Genomic DNA, 23,275 nt, shown 5'->3' with positions numbered 1-23,275 from the left:
TCGGCGAGAGGTGCCCCTCCCAGCAGCTGGTTCGAAGCAGGTAGAAAGTTAAACGTGACTCTGGCCTGCTGTGGTGAGGAGAGGCAGAAGACAGCCCCCTCCTCCTGCTTTCTGTACCATTTGAGTTGAGCAAGCCTGCCCCGTGTGAGTGGCTGAAGCATACAAAATATGAAATAATAAAGGAATCCATAGAGGAAGGACATAAGACTGTGGAGGGCTCAAAAGCAAAAAAAGAAAAATTACAAAGGGTGAAAACACAGTGGAAACTTCTCCCTATGACCTATACATACCGGTTGAATGAGGCTGGGTACAAGAACAAAAGGCGGATACAAGTGAAGAATATAGCAGGTTTCATTTCATCATCCACATAAAGGCAAACATACCAGCAGTGGAACCATTCATAGTGGAAGGTGCATCATCGGCACAAGCACCTAAGTGGAAGGAGTGGGTCGAGAGTGTACTACGTTTCTTTGAAGCCACGAAAGTGGATAATGCTAAAAAACGAGCTTTGATCCTCCATTTAGAGGGAAGAGACATCGATGAGATATCCAAGTCCATCAATGAAGCTGCTCCGAAGATGCACCTCACCCTTATAGCAGCTCTCACTGTGCATTTTGAACCTATGGCGAACCAGGACTATGAGAGATTCATATTTCACCAAGCAAGGCAGCAGGCTGAGGAATCCATTGATGTGTTTTGATGTGTGTCTGAAGGAACTGGCCAGCACTTGTGGCTTCAATGACGAGAATGAGGAAATAAGCGAGCAAATCATTTAAGGGTGCGCCTCGGCCAAACTTCATGAGAGAATACTGGAAGAGTCAGGTAAATATCTAGCTGATATCCTAACACTGGGTGGGACCAAAGATCTCTTCAGAGCTCAAGCTGCTCACATAGAAACAGCCTTACAAAAATTGGTAAAGACAGAACCAGTCAACATTATCACCCCAGCACCTGCGTGAAACAGGACAGGAGAGAGGGCACAAAGAACCTAACCGGTGGCTACTGCCTGGGACCTACCCATTGCCCCTCCGAGAGTCCTGCGAGAGGCAAGAAGTGCACAGGGTGGGGAAAACTCAATCTCTTCTTGAAGGTCTGCCGCTCAGGAAAATGGCAAGTATAGCGCACCACCGTAAACGCTATACCAGAGGTACAAGAGAGAAGCAACAACATGGATGATGATGAAGGTGAGGAACACAACCTCCACTCTGTTTTAACTATTGGCAGTGCCCCTCAAACCACACCGCGCCTGCCACAGTGCCAAATACGAGTTGGAGGTCACCCATCCACTGCAGTGGTAGGCACAGGAGCGATGATCAACATAATGTCTGCTGAGACTTATGGTGCCATGCGATCACCCCCACCGTTACACCCAGCGGAAATTAAAGTGTTCGCCTACAGCCAGGATTGACCCCTAGTGATGCGAGGAAAGTTCAAGACAACCATGACCTATGGTTCATAATGTGTAGACTCACAAGTGTATGTCATAGAGAAAGGCCATGGCATGCTCCTGGGCTGCAGGGCGGCAGAGGCTCTTGGCATTGTCACTTTTGGGATATATCAGGAAGCCATCATTCACCTTCTCGACGAATTTCCGACCGTTTTTGAAGGCATTGGGTAACTAAAGGACTAGAAGATCCACTTACATATTGACCAGTCAGTGGGGCTGGTAGCTTTCCAACACCGGCGCACTGCATTCCATCTAAGACCTCTCATGGAGAAATAACTAGACAAACTTGAGGTTGAAAAGGTGAAGGGGCCAACCCATGGGTATCGCCAATTGTGGTTGCAAGAAACCCAAACAGCCCGGCGAGGTGCGGATATGCATAGAATGTGCTTGCCAAGCATTGCAATAAAAAGGAAACAGCACCTGACCTCAGCAATTGATGACCTGATTGGCGAGCTCAGTGGAGTTCCAAGTTGAACTTGCGCTCAGGATATCACCAGCTCATCCTTGCTGAGAAGTCCCGTTACATTACAACTTTTTCGACCCATGTGGACGTGCGGCATTATAAACATTTGAGTTTTGGCATCTCCAGTGCCGTCGGTGTTTCAAAATACGATTCAAGAACTTCTTGCACACCTCCAAGGTGTTGTTATTGTCAGCAATGATAAAAAATGTAATTCATGCAAAGACTGTGCCCGAGCACAACGCCAGGTTATGAAGGGTGTTACAATAAATTCAGGACACTGGCCTCATTCTACATTGCAACAAGTACGAATTCTTGTCAGAGGAATAAGCCTTGGACCCTGATAAGGTACGTGACTTCAAGGAAGCACCTGCCCCAGCTCCAGTAAAAAGAGGTGTGCTGCTTTTTAGGCATGGTTAATTATTATGGCCGCTTAATCAAGAATCTCACAACCCTGACACAACCCCTTAGGGAGCTAACCAAAGTATCCGTCCCGTGGTCCTGGAGGCCAGAGCAATAAGCTCCCTTTCAGAACAGATAACGGTCCGCTTTTCCAGGCGCAAGAGATAGCCTCGTATCTACTATCCTTGGGAATCACTCACAGGAAAATCACTCCAAGGTGGCCTCAAGCCAATGGGGAGGCCGAAACATTAATGAAGACTTTAAATAAAGTCATCCAGATTGCATCGGCGAGCCAACAGTCTCCTGAATTGGCCATTTATTCTTTAATTCGTGACTATCGACAGACTCCCCACTCGACCACAGAGCGAGCACCTGGGTAACTGTCAATGGGGTGGGTAGTCATGGACTCCATCCCTCATCATCCCGAATTGGCCCCGGGTCCTGTTGATGATCACATGGTTCATGAACGAAGGAAGAAATTCGAAGCACGGGCTAGCAATTGCCGGTGAGCAAAGATGTCAGGTCTGAAATTCAGTGATTTGGTGGCCGATGCCCCGGCTGCACATTTAGACTGCCTTTTGAGCATAATCCTTGGAACATAGTTTCTATGCATGGAACCCAAGTAACTGCGATCGTGGACAAGAGACTGTCACTCTGAAATTTCAGCGTTCAAAAGGTTTCATCTACACCGAAATAAGCTCTCTGGATAACCAGAATGAGACTTCTGGGATGAATGAGCAGGAAGTGTGGTCTGAAGCAAAGCCACTAGATTGTGGATCCTCTGAGTCTATTGACCACGGACTCAGAAGTCCTGTTGTGGCTGTGCACCCTCTGGGTAGTTCCCAGGTGAGTTCATTTAATCTCCCCCACTTGATCGCCGTACTCACACCAGTTATGAACTCCAGAGCAATCCTATGCCTTCAGCTAGACTGAAAGATTATTTGGTGTGAGGAGCTGTATTTTTCAGGGTGTCAGGACAATTCCTGTTATTAGGTATGTCACCTTTTTATATATATCTGTCCTTAAAGTGTGTGACCTTGGGTTTTCTGCTCAGAATTAAGTTGTGGTCATAATGTGATGTCTACGTACTCCTATGTTGTCTTTAGTTTGTATTTTGGGGAGAAATGTAGTGTCGCTCCAGTGACACAACTGAAGTGTCTGGTTCAAAGTATGGTGCCCCTGTGGCGAAGGGGGTTTTCCTGTACATGCCCCTCTGGGCCGGTGACCTTTTGGTTTCCCCCACATCACGTGGGGCCTGATTAAATAAATGTTGCTGCTGCCAGGCCTGGCATTAGTGTGCAGAGACCCTGACCTTTGCAGCGTGTGCACCCGTTTACCCTGCCTCCATGTGTGATTATTTCAAGGCCTTACATCCTTCGATTGTGTGCAACCTACCCTACGGCATTGGGGCAAGGTATAACAAGAGCCCTGCCCACAGACATAACAGTGAGGAAGTGCCGTTATTTACAGCACTTGGAGCAGCAGGTGTGGCACGAAGCACTATGTAAAACATAATTTGCCAGTGCAAGATAGATGACGAGGGATCGTGTTGATAGGCTGTACTGATAGGATACATACACATATGATAGATAGTGCTTCATACCCCCACTTCTTCCACTCCACTATACGCATTGTAGGTTACAGTTATATGCATAGCTTAGAAGCGCAACGTGTTGTATGACACGCTATGTCGAATACACATTGATGGAAGGGAGTGGCCAAGGGACTGTGTAGGTGATTCAAGACATATGACACTTTAGGCGTGAGCAAATTTATGTGAGGCCGTGGGGGGAGGAGGGTTGCCCAGGGGGGAACTGGGGGGGGGAGTCTGTTGTAGCATGATGGCGGCCAGGCCCTGGGCGTGCAAGAATGACCATGCACGCAGGTGTAAAGGTGGTGGTCTCAACTCTGACCACACCCGGGTCCCCGGGCTATTTATTATCTCATATGGCCCGTATGCCAGACCCTACCACCTTACTTAGGTGTCCGGGGGCTACCAGATTCCCCCCTTGCACAGCGCATGACATGGTGAGGCCCAACTTCCCACAACACTACATCTGTTATCAGGTTGACTCGTGAGTGTTATTCCAGTGTGTGCAGTATGGTGTAGCCCAGTATTTGTGATGCACCTTGAGTGGGACGGGGAAAGAAAGCTTTTAACCACCCTCAAAAGATTGACACCCGTTTCCATGCTTTCACTGCTGCCTGTGATATGTGCTAGTTAAGTCTGGTATAACGTTTTCACAATACAAACGCCGATGCTTGTTTATCTTGAATGTCTGGAACAGTAGAAAGTGCACGAGGAATAAGGTACCCACTGATTTTATTTTTGGGGTCAGAAATATATAGAGCGAACTCGACCCAAAGGTATTGGAGCACTTTACGTGAGCACCAGTTACATGACACAAGGACACATTCATTTCTTGATAGGCATGGGAGATTAACTGAATTGCCGAGAATAACAGGATGAGAGCTGACGCCAGACTCGAACCAGGTCCCCCAGCTTCAAAGTCCAGGCAAGCTAAAGCAGCCATCACTGTATTCTCATCGTCCGAATGCCTTGCTGAAGCTGCTATCATAACCACTGGTACAGAACAGCTTCAGGGAGCGCATATATACGAGTAATGTGAGCTCTCCTTGTTGGACGTAGAGGTAAGCGAGTCGACAAATTAATAGGATAGTCGAGCCAGAACCAATCCATGAAAACAGTTTTCATCTAAACCATGCTGTAGTGTCCTGCTGGACACGTTCCAGTGTCTCAGCAGGCACTGGGTTTACCAGCCACTTCTTTGAGGGATGGACACGCATGCACCCGACACTCATCCATCACAGGCGTCCATCACAGACGTCACAAGTGACGTGACCCTGTTAATAAAAGGGCCCGGGAGTGTCCAGAGTGTGATTTTAGTAGCAGGTGGGCCCAGGGCCAACAACACTACACATGCAACAAACAGCATGTGAAAATAATTTCAAAAACATTTATTTCTTTAACATGCAGAAGTCTTTCCCCTTAATACATTAAATTATTTGTGTACAGTGCACGCCTTGAACTCCGGCATTGGAAGGTACTCTCATATATGCTAACAAGGAAAAATGGACGCTCTGTAAGTAAATAATTTGTTGAGGACAACACACTTTGGTCGAGCGGGAAAGGCTGGATTGGTCTGTTTTCACATTATGTCAGGCTGCCCGGGGTCCACTTAGGGGACCCTCCTAACAGGGCGGCCGCCTTAGTGCCACAGGAAGGCACATGAGTCAGTGTATTAGGGTCCCTGGTATAGGGACCAGAGGATCAGTCGGCCGCGTCACTTCCGGCCGTGGTGGGGGAGGACAGGGGTACAAATAGCTTCCCTCGCCCATGGTGCAGCCTCTTGCCTGCTGCGCGTCTCGCTGTTTGCGTGCCTTCGAGTCGCTCCATCCAGAGGCCTGGTCTGGCGTCGGCCGCGTGCTCGTTACATTTTCGGTCGTGTGGTTGGCGTCTGTTTGCGGTGAGTCATATCCTCTCCCTTCCTTGGTGTGCGGTCCTCATGGGCGACCCATTCTCCCCGGATGGGTCCCATCGCTTTTGGGGATGTACAGCTGTACCTCAGAGCTTGTGTTGTGCTCCCTTTTCGCGCCGGACATCACCCCGTCTTTAGGCGGTGGACAGCGGGGTGCAGAGGCCAAGTCACTGCCCTGCACCCCGTGATGTCCTCATGTGCACGGTCCCGGGAGTGATTAGTCGCTCGGGTTGGCTCCATTGTGTTCTACTGTGTGTGTATGGCGCTTTGTCCCTTCGCGAGGCCTCGCATTAGGTGAGGATGTGGACCCACATCAGTGTTATCAGGAAAGCGCGTTGCCAAGCGGTGGTGTTCGGAACTAAAAGGGACCGGGGTTCAAACCTCACTCAGCCTAGAGGACAAGACTGATGATTAACATGCAATTCATTTTATGCAGCCTGTCCCGGGGTTGGCCTCTCTGGCTGCGGGGAGTCGGCCCCCCTACTTCCTCGCGGTCGTCTTGGGGGTCACGGTCTGTCGGGGCCTTGACGGGTTTCGGGTCTTGTCTCCGCTCTTTGATCCTTGCCGCAGAGGAGTTTGAGCAAATCACCATAGCTAGGTGATCGGACCAGGCTGGGCCTGGCTTGGTTCGCTGCGTGCGTCTGTTGTGGGGGCCCGCTTATCGGTTGGGGAGTGTGCGGGCAATTGCTACCCCTTGGGATTCTGTGGTGGTCAGGTTGGGCGCACCTTTTGCCTCGGCGTTTTGGGGTAGGGATGATGTTGCAGTGTTGCCTGTGCACCTCCCCTGCTGAGTGGCTATGGCGCGCCGGTTGTGATGCTTGTAGGGCCGTACAGGTGAGCCCTTTGGCGGGTTGGAAGGCTTCGCCACCCGCCTGGTAACGCAGTCCTCGAGACACTGCACTTTTGAGGTGCAGGCAGCGTCGGTGTATTAGGAGGGGAGTCCGGGGCCCGTCGGGACAATTTCTTTTAGCCTCCTGGCGCCCTCCCCTTTTTGGGACTGAGGGTTATGCCTCTGGGCTCCTTGGGGCTGGAGTGTTCATGTGTAGTATTGCAGTGCTTGGTGGTAATGGTCGAATGCAAGCAAACGGTTATTATGGTTTCGGGGGGCGTTTATTATTACAAGCGTTATTGTGTTGTCTATGGGGAAACTCAACCCGAGATCGGAAGCGAAAACGAAGTCTCTTTGTTTTTCAAGCAAAGAATGTATTAGCCTATTTGGAGTGACAGTAGGGGTGGTGTAGCCAGTGTTTTGTGCGTTTGTGCATTTCAGTACCAGGCGTACTTCAGGCCACATGCTTAGAATCATGCTTATACTTGTATAGGGAGAGTATATATATTTTAATTGGTACCAGCAGGATTACAAAAGATGGCAAAGGTTACAGCACAGGAACTCTGTTTCATCTAGAATGCAGGGTCATATCTGGCACATAGGTGTAACGGGACTAGTGATTATGGGATTTCACCTTGTTACAAGGTTTCCTATGGGTGCAAACAGGTCTGGTTTGCAGTTATGGGATAGGCTAAAGGAGGGCTTTTACTAAGGGTGTCAGCAGCGGCCCACATGCAGCAGGCGCGCACTGGAGCAACTCTGCGACTAAGTTGTAAGGGTGGAGTGAGAGACAGATTCACCTCTAACAATTGCAGTATAGATCTTGCACAGTCTCATATTCAGTACTGTAGCGAGTTTCGATTTCTCTCTATTGGTTGCTTATTTGCCTATGCAACTATCAACCCTTGCCAAAGGCAATATTAGGACTGGCGATGGGTCCAAAGGTTACAGGTTGTTTTATTAGAGGGAAACTGGGCAGAAGAGCCAGAACTGTGTGGCATACTAGGCTAGGAAAAGATTGCAGCTTAATGTTTTAACCCAATGCCTAAGAGAGGCCATCGCCCAGGCCAGAATCACTGGGCCAGCGGGTGGCTTGACGACGTACGTTCTTCTTAGAAACAAGCAGGTACTCTGGTCCAGAGTACCTGCACTGCTAAATTTCCATTTTAGCACTGGAGATACCGGATAATACAGGTGGAGCATAGCCGAGTGCCATTGCATACCAGACTGTTCAGGTACTATTATACTACCCATATGTGCCTATGCTCCTCCTTTACCGTACTCCTGACGGTTAGGACAGTCAATTGTGGACCCGAAGTGACATTACTTGGTGGCATTTTGCCCACAGCCTACCTAGCAGCTTTGTACATGCACACATTAGGGTCCTTACTTTGTGTCAGTTAATGAAAGGCCCAGGGTTAAGTGCACTGGTAATCTTTTGTGCCCTTATACAGTATTTATTTAGTGGTTAAACAGGTACTAAGGTGGGGATACCTTTGACAGTATTTTCATGCCTGAACGTATGTAGTGATGAAGTAACAGTGTTCCAAGTTGCGCAACATGATATACTTTGTATAGGGAGCTTGTTAAAAGTTTCATTTGGTCTAGCAGTGCCAGGTTAACGGGGACGACTTGTACAAGAAACAAACATGAGTGGTTACTCAACACTGTTGGTTAGAAGGGATGTAGTCAAGTGCAGAACTCAAACTAATTAGCCTTAAACACATGATGGAGACGATTTAAGCGACATGCATAAAAGCTGTAATGTGGTGCTAAAGGGATGGCATGCCAAGGGAGATATCTTCCATATTTCACTGGATCCCCTCAATCCAACACGCCTAAAGTAAGCGGAGGATGCCGGATGGATTTTTTAGACCTGTTATTAGTTTTATTAAACACACCAGGTACTATGAAGTTGTGAAATTTGTACTCAAATCATAGGTACGTCCAGGACACATGTTGTTCAATACACACACCTCTAGACAGGACTGCCCCCCCCCCCCTTGAGCAAAGGGAAGTAAAACACTATATGGGTTGGCATGCTTTGGCAGATGTTGGTGGCTAGCTCGCACATGTGGGTGTTTCGCTGAGTGTGGGAGGCAGGTTAGCATGTTTCATCTTGTCACTTCTCTGTCAAGAGCCAGCAGACCCCTAGGGTGACAGCGCGCTCAAATACACGTCATGTTGGAGGTAGGTCCAGGATAAAAAGTGTGCTTGGTGAGGCTCAAATCCAAAGCAGTTGTGGTATCGTTCCAAGGGGCACATCGGGTTGGGGCAGTACAAAAATTTCCAAGTACAACCCGGGATCCCCTAATTTATGGCAGATCCTGCTTATTTGTGGTTTCCACAGAGTTTGGAGCAGGTTAACAGGCCGTATCTTGTCTCTGTGGGGTTTGATGTTGGTCGGGTCAATTGACCGAGTACAGCCATTTTCGCTTGGTATATCTGGGCATGTAGGAATGCCAGGCAAGATTCTAGCAAAGGCGGGTAGCTGTACTTATGGGGTATGTGATGTATTATCTCACTGGCAGGCCGCCATGCAAAGGGGACCATGTACCTAGGTCACACACATCAGGCAGAGGTGCCCAGTGGAAGTATGAGGGTGACTGCACAGAACAGGACACCGTACAGGTTAGATGCCGGTGAATTGTGGCTGCACTACTGCACATGGCGAAGTAAACCTGGACTGATTCACATGCGAGGTGGGGTGGTGGTAGCCCTACCTCATTTCACAGGATCACTCCCAGTTGGGTCTATCTAACGATCATCTCAATGGCCTTTAAATTAACAGTCTCTCCTGTCCCTGCCATACTGTGAGTAGGTTAGCCATGAACTTTAATAAAGTGCTACAATGGCCCTCTAATGCTATAGTACAGCATCTAGTTTACCAGTGTTATTTGTACCATCATTAGCACCAGCAGAGGCTCACAGATGTAGCAGTAAAGCTTCCTTTTATTTCGCCCGGGATTGGGGCTGGCGATGTCAGCAAACTTTGCAGCCAAAAAACTGAATAGGCAAAGACATACCTGTGATGGTGCAATGCACACTCAGCAGTAGAGCTAGCTAAGTTTCAACATAATCCTGGTATACCGTCAGTGATAAACGTAAGGTTATGGGCTACACACGAATAGGCACTTTCTGTCAGCTGGGGCGTGAGTTTGCCATTCCCAAGAGGGTGCGGGTTGCCTTGATAGTGCTGATATGGAGGTGATGGAGCACTAATATAGACAACTACCAGAGCACATTTTGCAGTCATAGTTAAGATTAAATTGTTTGCATGTTACCAGTTGCTTCGGTTACGCAAATTTTCCTTGGGAGTTGTCAGCTAACATTGGGACTGCAATTTTGGTGGTCAGCCGGTTGGCAGGCCTTTTAGATGTGGGTTTCTAGCTCAGGCATGTCCAAGTAAGGGTTAAGGTGCCTGAAGTCTGCCCGGGGATACAAGTTCACAGGCATGTGGAGTGGCAGAAATGAAAGGGACTTGTGTTCGGCCTCTGGTCAACAGGTTCAGATCCTGGTAGGTCCACTTAGCATTTCATCCTTCTGAGGTCAATAAAACGAGTACCATTGAGTTGAGTAACATAACCATGTGCAATTTCTCCTGCCTTATAGCCTTGGCTGGCAGCCATGCAGGGTGGAAGTTGTCATCCACAGAGTGTGCTACGGTCCACAAATTGGGGAAACTCTGGGTTAAAGCACTAATGGGCTATAAAGTATTAAAGAACCTTGGCATTCCCAGTATTCAAGAAAGGGCAGGAATGTATACATATGGTTCCCCTCCGGTTCACACTGTCTTGTCTGTTCCCTGGTATACTGGCAGAAGTTTGGGAGGGCCAGGCATCACCTAGGGAGTGACTGGCTGAATTCGATGGACATACTCCAAAAAGCGCTATACACAGATAACTGGGTGAGAGGAAGTAAGGCAGGATTGATATCTCTTACTTGGCACATCTTGTCAGGAGTGGCTTGTCAAAGGTGTTGCTCGTCAGCCAGGCAATGTCAATATTGAACCAACACCAAACTAATTGTTTTAGGTCATCCTGGGCGCAGATACACTTGTTGGGGTAGGGACACTAGGGTGGCAACACAGCACCGGTTGGCAGTTGCCAATATACTAAATGGGGGGACCAGGCCGATCTTACTATGTCTCGCCTTTTCTGGGCAGCACTGATGGGCAAGGCGAGGCGAGGTGAGTGCCCCGGATACTGCCCCCCCCTTTCGAGTTTCAGACTCGGCAGGACATGCTTACATGTGGGGCGATGGGAACCCCAAGGCGTTAAAGGGTACAGTCGGCCGTAGGCCACCCTGGGGAGGGGTAGTGTTACTATACTGGCACTGGAACAGCTTCTGTAGAAGAAGCGGTAAGGGTGGGGGGTGGGGGTCTCTCCTCTCATCATTGTGCTCTGACACTTGGTAGGCAATGACTTGACTTTCCAGGGTAGGAGGGTCTTGCTGCCAGAATTGAATTCTTCCTGGTGTAAGTTATGCAACCATCGGTGGGCATGTGAGTTTGATGGTCAAAGATACCCCAATGTAGTATGGGAGGGGCCTGGCCAAGGGTTGCAGGGGAAACCTCTCGCAGGAAGAATTAAGAGTGCCAGGTGTAGAGGCCTTGAACAGAGGGGTCTTGGTTTTACCAGGCTAAGTTCACAGGGAGTTTAGAAAGGATGGGGGCACCTGTCCAGAAGGGGCATGCTGGCCTCTGGTCCAGTATGAGCTTGGACTTGTTTTGGCTGGACCTGGAAGAGGCCCAGGAATCTAGGTAAAGATGCCTACCTTAGTGGGGGGCCCTGATTGTGATGGTGGCACCCCCAGAGCTGTGGAGGAGTTACAGGGCGATCCGGTGTCTGCAAGGTACAGATGGGTACTATATGCAGCAGCACAACAAGGGTGCAAAACCAAGTATACCCAAGGATGTCTTAGCGTTGTCCCCTGGAAGAGCAACGGTGCCCCGTTAGTCCTACGGGCGGTTGTGGGCCTGAGCAACCGGGGGCTGCCTGGAACGCTCTGCCCCCCCCCCCCCACTTTGGGGGCGTGAGTACATGCGTGGACAGGCGGTCCACTGATGGGAGGGGTGGCCCCTCTCAAAATTGGTAACCACCGATTGGCAACGGCCACAGTGTAGTTTGGCTGATCAGGCGGGCAGGCGGAGTAGGGGATGGCCTCCCCTTGGATCGCCCGCAAGATAACCCACCATGTTGGCATATTTGTTATGCAAATAAACCTGCAGCAATTTTCTCCACTAGCAAGGTGTTGTGTGGTTTATTTATGTATTTTGCTGTACAAAAACTGAGAAGGTGTCTTGTGGTTTATTTATGTATGTTGCTGTATGAGAACTGAGAAGTGTTGCCGATATTGGCACTATGTCAGGCGGCCCGGGGTCCACATAGGGGAGCCTCCTAACAGGGCGGCCGCCTTAGTTCCACAGGAAGGCACATGAGTCAGAGTATTATTGTCCCCGGTCTAGGGACCAGAGAGTTAGTCGGCCGTGTCACTTCCGGCCGTGGTGGGGGAGGACAGGGGTACAAATAGCTTCCCTCACCTACGGTGCAGCCTCTTGCCTGCTGCCGGTCTCTCTGTTTCCTGCCCTACCGCTTACCCTGCAGATGGCCAAAGGGTGGTAGGGGGAGGGGAAGAATCTAACTTATTGTTTTGTGTTGCAGGAGGAGTTACAGGGTGATCCAGAGTCTGCAAGGTACAGAAGAGTCCTATATGCAGCAGCACAACAAGGGTGCAAAGCCAAGTATACCCAGGGATATCTTAGAGTTGTCCCCTGGAAGAGCGACGGCGCCCCGTTAGTCCTACGGGCGGTTGTGGACCTGAGCAACCGGGGGCTGCCTGGAACGCTCCGCCCCCCCCCCCCCTTTGGGGGCGTGAGTATGTGCATGGCCTGGCGGTCCACTGATGGGAGGGGTGGCCCCTCCCAAAATTGGCAACCACCGATTGGCAACAGCCACGGTGTAATTTGGCTCATCAGACGGGCAGGCCACGTAGGGGCTGACCTGCCCTTGGATCGCCCGCAAGATAACCCACCATGTTGGCATATTTGTTATGCAAATAAACCTGCAGCAATTTTCTCCACTAACAAGGTGTCGTGTGGTTTATTTATGTACTTTGCTGTACAAAAACTGAGAAGGTGTCTTGTGGTTTATTTATGTAGGTTGCTGTATGAGAACTAAGAAGTGTTGCCGATATTGGCACTATGCAATTCACCCACTAGATGGCCATCTCTTACTTTCCTTTTTAACACCAAAGGTTTGTGCTTTGTTTTCAATTCTTGGTGCATGCTGGTAGAGAGTGGGTAGCAGGCAGAAGCCACATTAAAGCTGGGCCTGTTTTGGGCTCAAGAGCCAGGGAGGACTCGAGCTGAGCCACAGCCAGGCATCTGGTTTGAGCCTGCCTCGAGCTTTCAGTGGCTCGTATTTCTCTAGTTGGACATGGCTGGGATAGGAAATGTGCAGGACACAGGAGCTGTGAGGAGGCACAGGGCGAGGAGGCAGCGCCAGCAGCCCAGGGTCACCCACAGCCAGGACCTCTGGGGGCGATGAAGGGGTAGGAGACTCTAAGTGAAGCCATGCATTGAGACTAATTAAAACAGTATTACCTAATTCCTCCTAATTTGTGCCTACATTATGACAAACAATGTTGAATTATATTTTAACTTTTACACAAAAACAGCTGAAAGTCTTTCCTGGCACCCCCAAAATTCCCAAACGTGAGAAAGTCATAGGTAAAGATAGGCAGAGAGAGATTCAGATAGACAGAGTGGGAGGATGATCACTTTATCAGAGGGCCCCTTGGAAAGTTTAGGGTGAGGGGGCCGGGCAATTGCCCACTCTGCCCATGTCTTAAAAGTCTCTTTTGAGACTGCCAAAGACATTTGAGAGAACGCTGAGGCGTTGCACAAGACAGCACAAATGAGGCACCTGGAGCGTCAGATGGATTGGAGGCCCTCCAAAAAGGGAGAGGGCAACACAGAAGGGGGAGGGGAGAAGAAGCATACCAGGGAGCCAGTAACACAAGGTGTGGGTGGAGAAGTACACGAGGGAGGCAGCTGGAAAACACATGCACTCTAATTGAGTGTTTAAGTAGGAAGAAAAAAGTAGGTCCTTAAAAGAAAGCAGCGGAAAGGCATGATATGCAGATTGGAACATCAATCAAGATGCACAAGGCAAGACTTGAATAAGAAGCAAGCAAATGAGAGTGACATAAGTTTAATTAGTTTAAATTTGTTACAACCAGGAATTGAGTGAATAAATGGCCATAAACAGCATAAAAAAAGTTTCTGGGGGGCTTACACTGGCATTATTGCCATTGCTGCTTGGCTCTAAAGCAGCCATTATTATTCATTTTTTAATAGGCTATATTAAAATCTAATCGCAGTTGGTTATTGTGAAATGTTTAGACACTACCCTAAATTCTATAAGTGAATGGAAGCTTAGAGGGCTAGTCTCTCCATGGTTAACATTTTTTCCTTCTAAGACATAGAAAATAAATTCATGTTGCAATAGCATCTGGATGTAAAATCCATTGTCCAGGGATGCCACGCTGGTGGGGGAGGGAGGGTGGATGATACAATTACCACTGGCAGTAAAAGTGAATAACACTTCTGAAAAATGTATTACACCAATCATACCCATCATGGAAAGAAAATATAATACCCCAAAATTATGGAATTTACTATCCAAATTTTAGTAAGCCTTTAAAAGATCTTGAAAAGAGTAAAATCACTAAGACAGTTCAGTAGCATGAAATGTTGTTTACACACTAAATACTCAGATAATGTTGGCATAGTCTTTTGTCCTGCAGGGGTGACTCATCCCTCCCCCTGAAATATAATAATTTTCTCAGGCTGTAATTTTTCACATGCTCGTAGTACATTTTTATGTCTGGTAGTATTTCTCGCAAAGAACATGTTTTCATTGGGCTTTGATCCTACCATTTAAGCAATAGCGGTCTTACAGAAGAGTAATAATGTTACATGTGCAATTGATAACCCTAAGTAATTTCTATGTAATAAAACTTACTTATATTACATAGACAGCCATCCAATGGAAGAGCTTCAGGCACAATACCTATAGTTTTCACTGAATGGAATTCTGCCTTTTGTGGCAATTGGTGTGCAGACTAAACTAAAGTTGAGGAACACAGTCAGTTCTGATTTGAATGTGGCAGGCCTTCATATAGAGTGGTACAGTCAGTGAGAAATTATGGGTTGGAATGCTACCCCGAGTGATTGCCAGTGGTTAGACGTCTTCTCAAGCATCCCTCTCATCACCTTGTGTGTGACTAAACTAAAGTTATGTCTGCCATGTAAGTGCAGCGCTTTACTTTTGGCTTTCACCTCTCTTGAGTAACACTTATCCTAAGGCTGTCCCACGTCTGTTCAGAAGGGCTAAGCCATATCTGATTTTTAGGATGCCACAGGGGATGAATTCAACTGAAATGAGTCTTTAGCACTCATTATGAGTCCACTTTAACTCAGATGTCTTTAGCAACAGGAGCTGTTGGGTCCATCAGAATTAGGAGCTATGCAGTAACTGTGGATCTGAAGATTGTAATTCTGACCTGGCCTACAGAAAGCAAACTAAAACTTCTGGTGAAAAGAGAGGAGTTAAGGGATGAACTGAGTACAGAATTGCCAATTCCCAGGGCAATGCCTCCTTTCTTAGAGAACCCACAGAGTAAACTTCTAAAAGACCAGGTATATATATCCAGGAAGTACTGATACTCCGGTATCAGTAACTCAGATGGGGAAGAATACTAGACAAGAGCTTGGGTACTCAAATGAGGCCCTTAAGGTCAATCATTTACATTGTCTGTGGTAAAATGTGGCATGGCTCCAACTCTGGTTTGCTTTTGCTGGACAGTCCAGACATATCAAAACACGCTTGTCCTCTCGTGCCAGAGCCAAGGTGTACACTTTTTTTTTACTTGCTCTAATTTGAATACAGCTGCCTGTGATATCCTGTTGTTGTGTTTATCCTGTTCCCATGTACCTGGTTGCTAGCTGCTCAGCCGGTGTGAGTGTTCTGTGTGGAATGTTAGTGTGATGGACATGTTTGGAATGGTTAGGTGCCAGGTGTGAGTGTTGACAGTTGAAGTTGGGCTGAGCAGTAGGGAGGCTGCTCCTTGTGGGGCTATTCTACAGGTTCTTCACAACTTGTAACTACAACTTAATACATTTACTTGAAACTACATCCTGGCCATAGACTTCTTTATTACACTGCCTCATAAGATGGACACTTCTTATTTCTTAATCATTTAAAAAACGTTTTAATTTGACATACTTAAGTAAACATTTTCCTCGATAGTTTGTTTTTTCAATATTTTGCTAGCACTTTTATAAGCACAGCCCTTCATTATGAATTTTTCCGAACTCCATCCGTGAAGCCATAACTGTAAAGAACAAACACAATTATTTGTCATGGTTACCATCCGCTCCTCAGCACAGCCTTTGCTCCTAAGTTTATTGGTATATTGGGCTAGGTTAGACTTTGGAGCGTCCACTCTGCTGCCAGAATGCCTCTAACATTCTACACTAAGTTGCGAAATTCAGATAAAATCAAGGAAAGCAAGGATACCAGTTTCTCAATAATTAGTATCCATGATATAGATATATTGGTAACGTTAATAGAAATGTGAGTAAACGATTACAGGCGGAGTTGAATGGGTTTCAGTAAAACATTTATTTTGAGGTATTCATTTGTGTTAGAGGAAATATTCTGCATTTTAGGTCTCGTTTATGAGTGCCTTCTTAAATTGTGGTCTGTGCCCAAACTCCTGTTTGTGCAGGGGGTCACAGTTACATGTGGGCCTCCTTACAAGTAACCCAACAATTTTAAGTATATCGATTACCTCCTGTTACTGTCAGATGTCGAAGTAGGCAGGATCGGAGTGGTACGATGTGCCCATACTTTTTTTAAGTTAGGAAAAACCCTTCCCCTATTTTTGTGAACAGACAGTTAATTTCGATAGTTTAAATGCTTCAGCTGAAGTGTCATTCAGGGAGTCTCCTGTGCTGTGAAACGGAAGGCGGGCAGACAGCTAAACAATAAACAAACCTTGTCAGAGTGTCTGCTTGCCTGAAAGAAATGGAAATGTGTGCAACTGGTTGCTCTGCAAATATAAAGGGTGCTTGTAAACCAGAATTGGCTTTAATTGATGGAATCACTTGAAGTTTTGTGATGTCAAAGATTACATCTTTTTGAATAGTAGTGCACAAGAGTTACCAGCTGAGCTGTGAAGTATGAGCTTTTAAGGGAGTTATATAAAAAAAGTGCCTTATGTACATTCTGGGTATAACTAAAATCCATATTTTGGAATCTTGGAATCACCATTTTATCTTAAAACTTGTTGTGCATTTTGTAACAGTCTATCTTATACTGTGGGTAATGCAAGTTTAAAATATTGACTTACATATTCACAGTGCTTTCTGTTACAGGCTGGGACCTCATAGTACTAAAAATACTCCAGTCTGTATTCTACTCTGCACCAACCAAGATTTATTCTGTGGCTCTTTGGTTACACATAGACCTCTGCAGTGCATTAATTAACTAATAGAGGTTTAATAATGTACTATAGTCAATTTCCCACTAATTAACGTAACATTAAAAAATGTCTTTCTCATTTAAGCTGCGCGTTATTTTAAATATAGCTACCCGAAGGTGAAAGACCAAAACAAGTACAGAATATTTTGTTTTAACAGCCACACTTTTGACCCTGCCCCCACACTCACAAGCCCCACCCCCATTGAGTAGCAGCATCACAGTTTCCATACTTTTTTAATGCTCTTCAACCGCTGGTTACTGCACATATTAGAATTATGAATTTTACAGTTTTTATTGCACCCCAGATCTACATACAGGGTGCAATAAAAAACACACTCCAAAATTAAATTTCGGTAGGTCAAACCTGCCATGCTTTGAAGTGAGAAAAAGGCCCAAAAGATTCCTGGACATGCAGATTTTCACATATTCTGCCAAATTAATAGGTAAACTTTGTAATAGGTGATAATTATCTCACCAAAAACATTTCACACACATTAGTGTTGGATCTTATCAGATGTTATTATTGCACCTAAATAATAACCTTAGTGGGGTATAAAGTTCTGGATACACCGGCACATGCAGATTTGTGCATGTGATACCCTGTTTTTAGAGACACTCATAACTGCTGCTATTTATTGCATCCGAGCAGTAGGGCATCTAATTTTACCCAATGCAATAAACAGCAGAAAAATCCACCATGCACTTGTAATCAAGGTCTCAGTATCCACACCAGTTAGCCAGCCAAGGAGGAATAGGAAGTGGACATCCTCAACCACTTATAGGACTCAAGCTTTTGACTATTGATGTGAGGGAAAGCATGCCGGCATGTCACTGAAATGTGGCTGGGGCAATGGACTGCTGGTGTTATTTAGAATAAGGTGGCCAAATGACTATATATCATTGGGGACACCTTATTCCTTAGGGGTGTATTACACAGACTTGTGTTCCCGCTTTCTGAGCTCCCGAGACACTGTATTACAGGAGGGAACACAGACACTTTTGTTGCCCTTTCTGTAATACAGATACCTTAAGGGGTGCGTTAAGTGGGGGGGGGGGTTATCTCATTTGCATGGGGCAACGCCAAATGAGAAAACACTATCTCTGTGCTAATGCCATACTATGGAAGCAGGCACACAGGCAAAGAGGCCTTCAGAGGTGGCTACTCCCAGGGCGCCCACATAGGCCAGTCCTCTGGAGGTGGGAAAGGAAGTTCCATGGACACCCACAGACATCCCTCTGCAAACGGGTGCAGTCACTCACTGCACGCACTTCAACGGGATATGTACCCCCTTTGAAGTGCAATGCAGCTGCCACCTGAACAGTGAAGGATAGAGCTCAGCAGCTCTGTCTTTCACTAATGCACTGTCCCCAGGGCAGCTCAAGTTTATGCCCGCCCTTGGGGGCAGCGCACTGACTGAAATAAGGTGCACTGTTTCTAATCACAGCAGGCACACATGGTTAAAGGTGCACCATGTCACAAACTGGGACAGTGCGCCCATTACATAATACAGGCCCTGGTGTTTATTCAACAACACAATGCATTCTTAGAGTTGGTTTCCTGGTCAGGAGCGGCCGGTGCAGGTAAGCGCGGTGGGGTGGGGGGAGTCCACAGACGATGAGGGAAAATAAAATAAAAAAGAGAAAACCACTTGCCCTGTGCTCGCTGCATCCCCGAGTCGGTGATGCAGTGAGCGCAAGGTAAGTAGTTATCTTTTTTGACATTTTATTTTCTGTCGACTCCCCTACCCCGACCAAACGCGCTTACCTGCACCGGCTGGTCCTGGTTTACCTCACTTGGAATAATAATTCAAATTACAATGTTTGGTTGAGGTAAAAACTGGACCGAACTAAAATGTCCTGGGATGACATGGATGTATCTGGTAAGCATACTATAGGCGCTACTGAGAGTGTTTACAGGCTGTAAAGGGCTGGACTCCAATTACAGCCTTATTAATTCCCTCTAGAATATTTTGCCAAATCTGGTGAAAAGAAAGGGCAATTCGCAAGCCTCTGTTTCTGGCCTCTGTAAAACTTTGAAAAAATGGTCACCATGTTCATATGTGAAAACGACCGTCCTCCAGCAAGGCCTGTAAAATCGCTATGATATAGTGCCTAATTTAAAGTCTGACAGACAGGTTACTCCGTTATTTATTCACCCCACAGTCAGCAAGAGGCGTCTTGGCGCTCGGAACAAAATCAGCAAAACAGCGATATGATGTTTTTTGTCATCGCTGGGTTTGAAGTCGCAATTTCAAATACGACTGTATGACAGAACTTAGAGCAGAACATAATTTAGGTCATAATAGGTTCCCTTTAAAAGGAGACATGGCAAGATAATAATTTACAGTTGGTTACCTTTCTTTCTAACTGATTTAACCAATAATCTATCCTTGGCTGACAGAAATGGTTTTTTTATTTATTTTTTAGAAAAAAAGTACGTTCTTACCTTGCCCATTCAAAAGGTAGAGGCCGAATAAAAGTGGTAAGAAGATACGTCCCTCCATGGCGGATGGCACCGAGTCTTATTCCCGTGTTACACTGATCTGATCTCTCTCAGGTTTAGCTTGCTTTAACCACATCATAAAAAGTACAAAGTTCACTGTTCTGCTAACGTCAGAGGTTGAGTACCAATGGCAATTCCAGTTCACAACTTCCTTCTCTGCGTCTAATTGCCCACCGCCCCTCCCCACCTGTCTGCCGCTCTGACATTATTGTTTCTCGGGATGCTTCAAGGAAGTACGTCACAGCCTGTGAAGGCCGTCGGCGCACGGCGCTCATAGGCCACTGCCAATTGTCTGCTCCATATTTTTGGTGTGGGAAATTTATGCCAGCCACCGTCGCCAATAATAGAACTTCTCTTTCCGTATGTAATCCAGCTGTTATGTTTAGCTGTCATTGAACTCTGCGAGTGTGAATACCAGATCCGAAGTCTCGTTCTTTACTGCTATGACGTAGAAAAAACCCAAAAGCTGTTTCCCTCTGTTGCTGCGTCATATCAGAATTCCCGACTGCACTGACAGGTTTCACCAACAGCCGGTTCGTGCAGTGCTAGACAGCAGACAGCACAGCTTTGTGGGAAGGTCGCTTAGGTCGGGGAGCCGCAGAGGGTGGTGAGGTGCGTTTTTGTAGGGCAGGTATTTTTTTACATTTGGAACAGGAATGCGAGGCCATGTTATATTTGGCTTTCCATTATACCTCTGACCTTGTGTAGGCAGATAAAAGCGAGGGAAAATGGTTTTGGGGACACACGAAACATAGAATTAGAGATGGGTAAAAAGTGAACAACGGATTAATTACCTCGAAATTCTGAGTGGCATCAAAGACACGTTGAGCTTCGCTCACATTGTCTCCATCCTGTCACTTAGAACTCCTTGGTGAAAAGCATCCCCGTCTATGATTGTATTCATCACCAATCAAAGATAATTAATCTTTTAGGTAACAGTGAAAAAAGGCTGCTCTTTTTGATTAACATTACCATGCAACTGTGCTGCTCCGGCGATTCATGTTCCCTCTGTGTGGAGGGATTATACATAGTTTGTTTGAGTAATTAGAGATAAATCAGGTTGATTTTTTGTAAGTGAATCAGTGGTGTTGCAAGGGCAGCTAGTGCAAGCAAATAAAGTAGTATTGATTAGTAAAATACAACAATAATCCAGATTCAATTTGCGGCCCTGGCAGGATCACTGACAGAATATTGGAAACAAAAATATCGTGCGGATAGAATATTGTGTCAAAAATATAGAAAACCAATTTTTTTTTTAAGATAAGTGCAACTAGCTAAGTATAGATTTACTATTTTGCACTCCACGTCTACGTACCTCCTTGAAGATGTACATATCAGCAGGGTACATATATGTGGAGTGATATATAGTAAAACTTTGCTTACCTATAGAAACTTACCTTCACTACATTTTCTGTCCTCAATATTCTTGACACAATATTTTGTCACATGATATTTTAGTTTCCAATGTTCAGACTAAGCACCCCAGAAGCCTCTTGGGTACAGTGCTACTGCCCTGCTGCACCACTAATCAGTGGAGTAGCAAGGGGGGAGATGTGGGAGTGGGGGTCCACCCCAGGAGGCACGAGTTTTGGGGGTGGCGACCCCAAAGCTCCCCTGCTCTTCCATATCATCATCATCATCATCATAGGCTTTATTTCGATATAAAAAATATCTTAAAAAGCAGTACATTTGGCACAGAACAATAAGTCAATAAAAGTAGCCAGTACATTAACATACAATTCATTATGCAAATGACCCCAATAAATTAGATAAAATCATTTAAGAACAAATTATACAAGATAGGAACGCCTAGATGATCTAATGCGCCAGGCCCAACCAAGGAACTTGGCTATGCCGCAGGCATAAAGTGGGCATGGATCATTTTTTAAAACACGTAAGGCCTCCTTAAAATGTCTTGTCCCAAGTTCTCTACATAGTGGTTTTAACCATCTACTGCGGGGAAGGGCATAGGCCGGACATTCAAAAAACAGGTGCGGGATTGACTCTATCCTGTGCTCACAAAATGGACACATGGAGGTAGTTTGAGTCAAGTGCTTCCACCTAGAAGTAAGTTCCCCGACGGGGAGTAGGCCTATCCTAAACTGAAAATACAATGCCCTATCGCAACGCTTTGTGACGATGTCCAGATATGGTTCACAAAGGGGCGTATCTTTTATTAGTAGGAAGTCCAAGGAGGTTCTACACAATTTAGAATTACTGGATCTGCTATCAGCTACCCAATTCCAATATAATTTCTTTAGCACAGATATTGGGGGGGCAGTTCTATTGACCCAGGCATTGCCAAGACCCATGTTCAGAAGAAGACGCTTAACTTCTCTCAACCAATGGATCTTGGACCAGCCCGGTGACTCCAGCACATCAGTTAGGCCGTCCGCAAAGCAAGACAACTCTGGGACTCTCCAGATTCTTGCCCATAAAAGAAGAGGGCGGAGCCTAGCCTGGTCGCTAATTGATCTTAACCCCATGTCTAATAGCAGTGGGAGGGTTGGGGTGCTATAAGGAAGCCCCATTAAATCTTTCAAAAACTTGCTTTCCGAGCGAGACAACTGATCCACCTTGTGTGTCCCCCAGAGTTCGGCCCCATATAAAACTGCACTGACACCCCTAGCCCTGTAAATGTCAAGAATTGGTGCAATGGGTTTTAGGGTTGAGGCACGTTGTTCCTTAAGAAGGACACCCAATACCCTTTTATGAGTCAGCAACATCTTGTGTAGATGACATTCCCAACTCATCGAATCACAGAGGCGGATACCAAGATAGTCAAACTCAGTAACCCTCTCTAGGGAAACAGCATCTAAAGTTGGCGGTTTAATTGTCTTTTTTGGAGGGTTGAGAACTAGATACTTTGTTTTCCCAGTATTAATAACTATCCCCCTTACGTCACAAAAGGATTTGAAGCTAGATAGCAGGCTCTGCAGGCCTACCGGGGTTTTGGAGATCAGGAGGGTATCATCTGCAAATAGGAGAGTAGGTATTCTTCTACCAGCCAGGGATGGTGCATCTGATGGAACTTCCGATAGATAGTCCACCACTCCATTTACATACAAAGAAAACAGAGTGGGGGCTAAAACACACCCCTGGCGTACTCCTCTATTTACAGGTATTCGGTTTGTTTTTTGGCCCTGGTTACCCCACCTGATCTGCGCAAAGTTGTCGGCATGCAACTTTACCAATAAGCTTAGAAGGTAAGGAGGAATGCCCAGGTCATTCAGCACACCCCAAAGTTGGTTGCGCGGGACCAGGTCAAAGGCAGTCCGCAAATCTATAAAGGCGAGATACAGACTGCCCTTGCCCAGTACAACCACTTTCCAATAGAGCATCAAAAGCCGAAAGGATTGCTCTAACGTCCCCATACCTGATCTAAAACCGGCCTGAAAATCAGAAAGAATACTTTTTTCCTCAATCCATTGTAGTAGCCTGCCTAAAACCACTTTGCCTGCCACTTTCTGGGAGGAGTCTAAAAGGCTTATGGGGCGATAATTGGCGGGGTCGGACCGACTCCCTTTCTTAAAAATGGGAACAACTTCAGCGCCCTTCCATGAACCTGGGAGAGTTGCCCCACT

The 23,275-nt window shown here is 46.5% G+C and overlaps 1 protein-coding gene across 21 annotated transcripts in view; it reads right to left on the bottom strand.

The window, feature by feature from the left end:
* Positions 1 to 19,776, bottom strand: part of MUC13 (mucin 13, cell surface associated) — a 772,367-nt gene extending 752,591 nt beyond the window's left edge. For 18 of the 21 annotated variants that reach the window (XM_085647277.1, XM_085647282.1, XM_085647279.1 and 15 more), the window contains exon 1: positions 19,635 to 19,776. In XM_085647277.1, the coding sequence (XP_085503403.1) occupies positions 19,635 to 19,692 (58 nt within the window). In that variant the 5' untranslated portion in view covers positions 19,693 to 19,776. The remainder of the gene's footprint in view (positions 1 to 19,634) is intronic. The other 3 variants (XM_085647297.1, XM_085647296.1, XM_085647295.1) reach the window with 2 other exon arrangements.
* Between the last annotated feature and the right edge of the window lie 3,499 nt (positions 19,777 to 23,275).

This window comes from Triturus cristatus, chromosome 3_2 (assembly GCF_964204655.1).
Source record: "Triturus cristatus chromosome 3_2, aTriCri1.1, whole genome shotgun sequence".
NCBI classification, from domain to species: Eukaryota; Metazoa; Chordata; class Amphibia; order Caudata; family Salamandridae; genus Triturus; species Triturus cristatus.
The sequence above is the reverse complement of the archived record's forward strand: the minus strand, read 5'-3'. Positions and strand labels throughout refer to the sequence as shown.